Source organism: Priapulus caudatus, unplaced genomic scaffold, assembly GCF_000485595.1.
Source record: "Priapulus caudatus unplaced genomic scaffold, Priapulus_caudatus-5.0.1 Scaffold257, whole genome shotgun sequence".
NCBI classification, from domain to species: domain Eukaryota; kingdom Metazoa; phylum Priapulida; class Priapulimorpha; order Priapulimorphida; family Priapulidae; genus Priapulus; species Priapulus caudatus.
Genome location: NW_014577318.1, coordinates 227,562 through 236,895, shown reverse-complemented (window position 1 = coordinate 236,895; position 9,334 = coordinate 227,562). Strand labels below are relative to the sequence as shown.

At 64.8% G+C, this 9,334-nt stretch overlaps 1 protein-coding gene across 1 annotated transcript in view; it reads left to right on the top strand.

The window, feature by feature from the left end:
- The window catches only part of LOC106808164 (translation initiation factor IF-2-like), a gene marked incomplete at its 5' end in the record, with an annotated part of 16,970 nt that overhangs the window by 4,894 nt on the left and 2,742 nt on the right, over positions 1–9,334 (top strand). The window contains 4 exons of the mRNA XM_014810752.1: positions 1,903–1,962; positions 2,182–2,249; positions 2,760–2,858; positions 3,221–3,344. Coding sequence (XP_014666238.1) covers positions 1,903–1,962; positions 2,182–2,249; positions 2,760–2,858; positions 3,221–3,344 — 351 coding nt within the window. The remainder of the gene's footprint in view (positions 1–1,902; positions 1,963–2,181; positions 2,250–2,759; positions 2,859–3,220; positions 3,345–9,334) is intronic.

Here is a 9,334-nt window from a genome sequence, read left to right as displayed (position 1 = left end):
TCTGTTAAAATTTTCTCTCTCTCTCTCTCTCTCTCTCTCTCTCTCTCTCTCTCTCTCTCTCTCTCTCTCTCTCTCTCTCTCGTACTCTCTCTCTCTCTCTCTCTCTCTCTCTCTCTCTCTCTCTCTCTCTCTCTCTCTCTCTCTCTCTCTCTCTCTCTCTCTTCGTCTCTCTCTCTCTCTCTATCTCTCTGAGAGAGAGATAGAGAGACAGAGAGAGAGGAGAGAGGGAGGGAGAGAGAGAGAGAGCGAGAGCGACGGCGAGAGAGAGGTAGAGAGAGAGAGAAAGAGAAGAGAGAGAGAGAAAGGGGAAGGTAGAGAGAGAGAGAGAGAGAGACCGACGGCGAGAGAGAGGTAGAGAGAGCGTCTCTCTCGCTCCGCTTACACACGCACACGCACGCACGCATGCACATATATACGCACACACAGAGCCACACGCACGCGCACGCACGCATGCACATATATACGCACACACAGAGCCACACGCACGCGCTCGCACGCATGCACACACACACGCGCACGCGCACGCACGCATACACATATATACGCACACACAGACACACGCACGCGCACGCGCGCATGCACACACACAGACACACACACACACACACGCGCGCGCGCACGCACACACGCACACACACACACACACACACACACGCGCACCCACACCGCCCCGCCTCTGCTCTCACGCACTGACCACCATCTCCGGCATACAATGCCTGCCTGCCGATCGCACGCCGGCGTCGCTCAATCTGCTGGCGGGGACATCGGAAGGAAAGTCGACACATCCGCCGGCTGCTCTGCGGCAGTCAGGCGCAGCTGCGGCACCGACGGTCCTCCATTAAGCAAAACAGCGAAGCCACGGAGCCCCCCCCGCCGCCGCCGCCGCCGCCGCCGCCGCCACGAGTGACGTCATCACTGACCACAGAGCGGTCACCGGTAACGAGATTGGACGAGACGGAAGGCTGACCGGCAGACATGCGTTTACAGCGCGGCGGCAGCGACAGCGCCGTCGTTGACGACGCCACGGAAGGGCGCGCGCCGGGCGACAACCCCAGCGAGGGTCGGGCCTGCTTCGCACTCCGTAAAGTGCCGACAAGGGACAGTAACTGTCATCAGTGCGGCGGTCCAGCTCTTCTCACTGAATCACCCCACCACCCGCCGAGGCATCGTGCGTGCTATACACACACACGCGCGCGCAATAAGGAAATTGATTTTTGTTCTGCAGTATCGGGACGTGGGTGGGCTTGGACGGCAGCGATATTTCCCTCAACGATTTTATTTCTGTCAAAAATAATGAACTTTCAGAGCTTTAATTAGACCGTTAAGACCAATATAAAATATTATGTTTGCGTGTAATCGCGGGCATCAATGTGCTCGTTAACTCCGCATAATCCAAACTGTTACTGATGACACTATCTACATCCGATCGGCATAAGCGCACAGATATATATCTCAACATCTTTGCAAAATAACGTGCACTGATGCTAAATGAAGAGAGAGTGCGTACGTGCGTGTTTGTGCGTGTGTGCGTGTGTGCGTGTGTGCGTGTGTGCGTGTGTGCGTGTGTGCGTGTTTGTGTGTGTGTGTGTGTGTGTGTGTGTGTGTGTGTGTGTGTGTGTGTGTGTGTGTGTGTGTGTGTGTGTGTGTCCGGCGCTTTCTTTTCCCCTGCTCCCTTCTTCCCTCCTCCTGTTGCGCGCCGCTCTTTGTCGCGCCCGCTTCCCGCGGTTGGTTTCGTTGCCGGTGTGGCCGTCCGCTGTTGTCTCGGTGTGTTTTTCTGCTCTTGCCTTCCGGCCGCCTTCCCTCGTGCGCGGCGCGCCTGCGCTCCCCCCGGCGGTGCCCGTGCATCTCGCTCCTGTCCGCGGTCTCCGCCCCGGGTCCCGGTCCCGCTTTCCTTCCCCGCCCGCTGCCGCCCCCCTTCCCTTCCCGGCTGCCCGTTCCGCCCCGGCCGCCCGGCCCCCGCCCGCCCGCGCCCCCGCCCCGCCCGCCGCCGACTCCCCGCCACCCCCCCGCGCGTGGCCCCGCGCCGCCCGCCCGGCCCGTCCCCGCCCCGCCTGCCGCCCGCCCGCTCGCGCCGCGGCCCCCCCCGCCCCGCCCCGCCCCGGCCCCGCCCCGCCCCGCCCCGCCCCGCCCGCCCCCGGCCCCCGCCCCGCCGGCCCCGCCCCGCCCGCCCCGCACCGCCCGCGACCTGCGCCCCGACCCGCGCACGCCCGCGCCCGCGGCCCCGCGCCCGCCCCCGCTCGCCCCGCCCGGCCCGCGCCCCGCCCCCCCCGCCCGCCCCGCCCGCCCATGCCTCCCCCGCCCGCTTCCGGCCCCCCGCCCCGCCCGCCCGCCCCGCACCGCCCCGCCCCGCCCGCCCCCGCCCGGCCCTGCGCTCCCCGCCCGCCCCGCCTCCGCTCCCCCCGCCCCGGGCCACGCCCCGCCCCGCCCCGTCCCGCCCCCGCCCCGCCCCGCCCGCCCCGCCCCGCCCCGCCCCCCCGCCCCGCTCCCCGTCCGCCCGCTCCGGCTTCGCCCCGCCCGGCCCCCGCCCCGCCCCCGCCCGCCGCCGGTCCCGCCCGCTGCCCCGCCCCGCCCCGCCTCCGCCCCGCCTCCGCTCCCCCGCCCTCGCTGCCCGCTTCCCCCGCCCGCCCCGCTCCCGCCCCGCCCCGCCCCCTCCACGCTTCCCCCCCGCTCCGCCCGACCCCGCGCCCCGCCCGACCCGCTCCGCTCCGCCCCGCCGCCGCCCGCCCCCCCGCCCGCCCGGCCCCGCCCCCCGCCCCGGCCCCCCGTCCCGGCTCCCCCCGCCCGCCCGCCCCGCCCCGTCCGCCCCGCCCCGGCCCCCGCCGCCCCGCCCCGCCCCGCCCGCGGCACCCCGGCCCCCGGCCCGCCCCCGCCCGCCCCCCCCCGCCCCCGCGCACGCCCGCCCCGCCCAATGCCCGTCCTCACGCCCGCCCCGGCGCCCGGCCCGCGGTCCCGCCCCGCCCCCCCCCGCCCCCGCCCCCGCCCCCCGGGGGCGGCGCGCGGGGGGTCGGCGCCCGGATAGCCGGCCGGCAGGCGACGCCCGCGCGGCCCGGGGGCCGCCGGTCCGCCCCGTCCCGCCCCCGCTCGCCCCGCCAGCCCCCCCGCCGCCCCGGCCCCGCCGCCCGCCCCGCCCGCGCCCCCCCCCGGCCACGCCCGCCCCGTCACGCCCCGCGCCCACCCGCCCGCCGCCCCCGCCCCGCCCGGCCCCCGCGCGCGCTCCAAGCTTCCGACCCGCCCCTCGCGGCCCGCGCCTCACGCCCCGGCCCCGCCCCGACTCAACGCCCCGCCCGCACGCCCGCGCTCCCCCCCGCTCCGCCCCGCCCCGCCCCGCCCCGCCCGCTGCTGGGGCGGGGGGAGCTCGCGCCCCCGCCCCGCTCCGCCCGCCCCGGGGCCGCCGCCCCCGCCCCGCCCCGCAAACACAACGAGCCCCGCCCGTCCCGCCCGCGCGCTCCGCCCACCCCGCACGTCGCGCCCCGATCGCACGCGCCGCCACGCCACGGCCCCGGACCCCGGCCCCGCCCCCCCCCGCCCCGCCCCGCCCGCCCCGTGCCCCCGCGCCGCCTCGACGGCGCGCCCCGCCCCGCCACGCCCGCCGGCCGCCCCGACCCGCCCGCCCCCCGCCGCCCGGTTGAGCGCCACGCCCCCCCGCCACGTCCACGCCCCCCACGACCCTCGCACGCGCCGCCCGCGCCCGCCCCGGCCCGCCCGCCGCCGCCCCACGCGCCCCGCGCCCGTCGCCCCGCCCCGCCGAGGCCGCACGGCCCCGCTCCCACGCGGGGGGACGCTCCGCCCCGCCCCAACGCCCCGCCACGGCCCCGGGTCCGCTACGCCCCGCCCCGCTCCGCCCCCGGACGCCCGCCCCCGCCATCCGCCGCCCCGCCCCGCGCCGCCCCAGTGCCCGGCGCCGCGCCCCGCTTGCCCGGCCCGCCGCCCGCGGGCGCAGCGCCGCGCCCCGGCCGGTGCCGCCAGCGGGCTGGCGCGACCGCCCCGCCTCAGCCCCCGGCCCGCGCCCGCCCCGGCCCCCACGACACGGCCACCGCAGGCGCAGCGCAAGCGAAGCCTGCCATGCCACGCCACGGCCAGCCGACGCCAGCGGTCGGGCACGCCGACGCCGACGCGCCAGGCGAACCGGACGACGCCCACCCACGACCAACGATCACGGCCCACGATCCGACGCGACGCCCGGCAGCCCGACGACGGAAACATCGCCACGCACGACGCCACGCCAACGCCCACGCACGCGCACAACGCGCACGCCACGGCCCACGCGCCCACGTACAAGCACACGCCGGCACACACCGACGGTCCCACAACGGCCCACGCCACCCACGCACGCCCGCATCGCCACCCGGCCACGCCACGCCGACGCCAACGCGCAGCGCTAACGCTACGGCGTGCCACGCCGACGTCGCGGCAGCGCCTACGACCGACGCACGACACGCTGACGCCCCACCAGCCGATCGCCACGCTAGCACGCGACGCCTAAGCCTCGCACGCCTACGCCCAGCTGGCGCCACGGCAGCGCTACGGCTACCGGCACACCGCACCCGTAGCCCCCAGCCGACGCCACGGAACGCCACCACACCCACGGTCCACGCCACGTCACCGACCGCCACGCACGCTAGGAGATGCGGTGCCGAGACGCAAACCGAGGACCACGTCACGCCCCAGCGATCGCGACCGCACACGCCCACGCCACGGGCCACGCCAGCGCCACGCCCACGCCACGCCACGCCAACGTCAACGCCGACGCACGGCTACGCACCACAGACTGGCCACGCGCGACGCACCACACGGGGGCACCAACGCGACGGTCCACGCGACCGCCGACGCCACGGGCCACGGAGCCACGCATCGCCCCCGCGGCACGGCCACGCTTACGCCACGCCACAACACGCCGTTACCGACTACGCCACGCACGCCACGCCACGCCCACGCCACCCAGCGCCACCGCCCACGACACCTACGTCCCCACGCTGCCCAGGATGCGAAGAGCGGTTATCCACGCGTGTGTGAGTCCAACAACCGTTTGGTCAACATCTACGCGTGTAGTGCTGGAAACAAGATGTCATGACACCGCAATTCGTCGGTGCGTCAACCCGTTTGTGTATCCCATACCTGTCATCTTGTTAACGGGAGAGCCGATGACAAGACATCACGTGAATGATGCCTGCCGGCCTGTCGCGCCGCATCAGGGCGCTATTCACGGACCGGTCCGGGTTGAACCTGAGAGGATACATGTTACTAAAGTTGGCAGCGTAAACGCAAATTATAGACGTTGCATATAATTCTATGCTAGCGTTGATGGACGCATGCTGCGCAGCATCTACTACGTCTGCTCGCCAGGCTACACTAACCACGTCCCTTGCCAACGAGGGCACGAACATGCTTGTCTTGATATCCCAACAGCTTGCCGCGGGATGGGGACTTTACTAACGAGCACCAGGCACACACGCACAACACACACGCACATGACGCACACGACATACACACACACACACACACACAGACACACACACACACATATAGGCGCAGACACACACACAACAGCCACACAACACACAGGCACACAACAGCAGGCACCGCGCCGGGCCCCAGACACAACATACACACAACACACACACTTGCACACGCAAGGCACAAGCGGGTGACACATACAGCACAGGCACACCACAACGCACACAGGCACACCACACACCAAACACCCAGATCACAAGAGCACACACACACAGGCGCACGGCACAGCACGCACACACACACCGGCGACGGCCCGCACACGCACACCACATACAACACACAGCACACAGTCGTACCGCAAACCGACCGACACCGCACCGCACGAGTCGCACGCACGGGCACACACTACAGACGCTAAGTAGAAAAGACGAAAGCTGACGACCAATGCATAGGCGAGCGTGAGGACAGGAAGAGAAAAAAACAGTGAGAGAGGCTGAGAGAATAGTATACTGGGAGCATATAGTGAGTACACGGGAAGAGAAGTGGAGTGAGATGTGAGTGTTTACCACGCTAGGTGTTCTCCTTGCAGTAGCTTGGCCAGCGTCAGCCACTCCTGTGGGCTAATAGCTCACTCTGTAGTATCCCATCATCATGTAGTTAAACTTCACCAGCTACCCTCCGGCCAAGGCGAACATTACTGCACAGCAGAGATACACACACGCGTCAGCTTTCTCTTCTGGCTCTCCCTCTCCTAACCCTCTCTCTCTACTCTCTCGTCTCTCGCTCGTCGGTCGCGACTCACATCTTCCTCTCTCTCGTCGCTCGCTCCTCGGTCTCTCTCTCCTCGCTCGCGTCTTCGCCGTCAAGCTCTATTCTCTCTCTCTCGCTCGCCATCGCATCACTCTATCTCTCGTCTCGCCTCGCTCCGCAGGCGCTCCCGTCTGTTCTTGCCAGGAAACAACGAATCGCGTGCCAAACAGAGACAGTCATTTCATATTCGCTTTCAATAATTCTTCGTCAGAAGCTATATATGTGTGTTTGTAGCTATGGTTTATATATATCAGTAGTATATATATATATATAGTATATATTAATAATATAGCCATGGTTACGTGCTGCATGGCAATAAACGATGCCGTCATATGATTAAAATCCCCCACATGACACGCGATGACGGTCACACCCCGGAAATATCACAACATAAAACGTTATTTGTCTCCTATAAGGTGGCAGCATCGTTCGACCACCAGCTGCCATCGTGGGTCACGGAGAGAGGTCAACAGAACGATACATTGAAGTGTCATTGATTGAGTAACAAGAGGACAGAACGTCTGTTCTGATAAAGGTACAATTCTACGAATGTATGGATTGTCGCGCCAATGGCGTGAAACGGACGGAGCAGAGTTATTTAGGGCGGAGTTGACTCACCAGTTCCTATTACGGTGAGGAGAGTGTTTACTTCCTTTAGGCCGGGGCGTTTTTTACCATTCGCTTTAGGCGGGGAGTTGTACCTTCCTTTAGGCGGGGAGTTGTTACCTTCCTTTAGGCGGGGAGTTGTTACCTTCCTTTAGGCGGGGAGTTGTTACCTTCCTTTAGGCGGAGGAGTTGTGTAGCCGTTCCTTTCAGGCCGGCGAGTTTGTTACCAGCCTCCTTTAAGGCGGGGAGGTTGTTACGGCTTCCTTGTAGGCGGGGAGGTTTACCTTCGCTATTAGGTGGGGAGTTGTTACGTGTCCTTTCATGGGCGGGGAGGTTGGTTTACCTTCCATTTAGCGGGAGTGTGTTAAGCCTTACCTTGTAGGGTGAGGAGTTGTTACCAGCTTCCTTTAGGCGGGGAGTTGTTACCTTCCTTTAGGCGGGGAGTTGTTACCTTCCTTTAGGCGGGGAGTTGTTACCTTCCTTTAGGCGGGGAGTTGTTACCTTCCTTAGGTGGGGAGTTGTTACCTTCCTTTAGGTGGGACGTTGTTTTACGTCCTTTAGGTGGGGAGTTGTTACCAGGCTTCCTTTTAGGCGGGGAGTTCTTGTTACTTTCCTTATAGGCGGGAGTTGTTACCGGTTCCTTTAGGCGGGAGTTGTTACGCGTTCACTTGTAGGCGGGGAGCCTGTTACCTTTTCCTTTAGGTGGGAGTTGTTTACCCTGGTTCCCTTTGTGGAGGCGGAGGGACGAGTTGGTTAGCGCTTCGCGTTTAGGGGCGGTGCAAGTTCTGCTTAGCCCCGGGGGGTTCCTTTAGGAGAAGAGTGTTACCTTCCTTTAGATGGGGGTAGTTGTTACTTTCCTTTCAGCGAGGAGTTTGTTACCTTCCCTTTATGGCGCGGGAGTTGTGTTACCTTCCTTTAGGCGGGGAGTTGTTACCCTTCCTTTAGGGCGGGGAGTTGTAAACGCATTCCTGATTAGGCGGGGGAGTCGTGTCTCACCGTTCCTCAGCTTAAGGGTGGGGAGTTCTGTTACCGCTTCAATTTAGGTGGCGGGGAGTTATTACTTCCGTTTCAGCGGGAAGTTGTTACCGTATTCCTTTAGGCGGGGAGTTATTTACGTTCCATTTAGGCGGGGAGTTGTCTTAACCCTTACCTTTAGGCGGGGAGTTTGTTACCGTTCCTTTAGGTGGCGGAGTTGTTTGACCTTCCTTTAGGTGGGGAGTTGTGGTACCTTCCTTTAGGGGGGAGTTGTTACCTTCCTTTAGGCGGGGAGTTGTCTTACCCTTCCTGCTTAGGCGGGAAGTTGTTACCGCTCGCATTTAGCGGGGAGTTGTTTACCTTCCTTTTAGGCGGGAGAGTGTTGTTAGCCTTCGCTTTAGGCGGGGAGTATTGTACTTCGCTTCTTAAGGGCGGGGAGCGTTGTATACCCTTTCTTTAGGCTGGGGAGCTTGTTGACCTTCCTTTAAGGCCGGGAGTTGTTACCGATTCCTTAGCCGGGAGTTGTTACCTTCGGCTTTAGGTGTGGGAGTTGTTACCTTTCCTTTTAGTCGGGGAGGTTTGTTTAACCTTCCTTTAGGCGGGGTTTTACCGGACAGGGGGGGTTCCTTTAGGCGGAGTGGGGAGTCTGTTACCCGGGGATGGACGGATAGATCGCTTATCAGGCGGGGGAGTTTGTTGAAGCCGGGAGTTCGCTTGGTATAAGGTGGGGAAGTTGTTTACCTTCCTTTAGGGCGGGGGAGCGTTGTTACGTTCCTATTAGGCTGGGGAAGTTGTTACCCTTCCTTTAGGCGGGGAGTTGGTTACGGCGGCCTTCCTGTTTTAGCGTGGGAGGTTTTTGTTACCGTCGCGCTTCCTCTTACGGGTGGGGGAGTTGGTGGCTACCTGCCTTTAGGCGGGGAGTGTGTGTTACCGCTTCCTGTTAAAGGTGGGGAGTTGTTACCCTTCCCTTACCCACACAAGCGTGGGGAGGTCTGTTACCGGAGGCGGGTTCCTAGGTTAGAGCCGGGGGAGAAGAGGTCTGTATTAGCGCTGTTCCTTTCAGGCGGGGGGAGGTTGTTTGGACCGGCCGGACGTTTCCCTTTAGGCGGGAAGGTTAGCGTTACACCGGCACACGAGGTCAGGGCCATGAGTGATGGTTGGTTTATGGCCGGGGACGTCTGTTACGCGTGGCGATAAGCCCGTTCTTTAGGCCGGCGGAGTGTATCGACGGTTTCCTTTAGGCGGAGAGTCTGTGTAAACCAGTTAGCCTGGTTAGGCCGGGAGTGGTGTTGACCGAGACTGTCCTTTTCAGACGGGGAGTTGTACCGGGTACATTTAGCGGGGAGGGAAGTTGTCAACGCCGGTTGCCTCGAATTAGGCGGGGAGTGTGATTACCGTTACCTTTAGGCGGGAGTTGTGGCATACCGGTTGTAGCGGCTCTTTTAGGGCGCCGGTGGAGTGTGTGTACCTTCGTTTTAAGGCGGAGGGA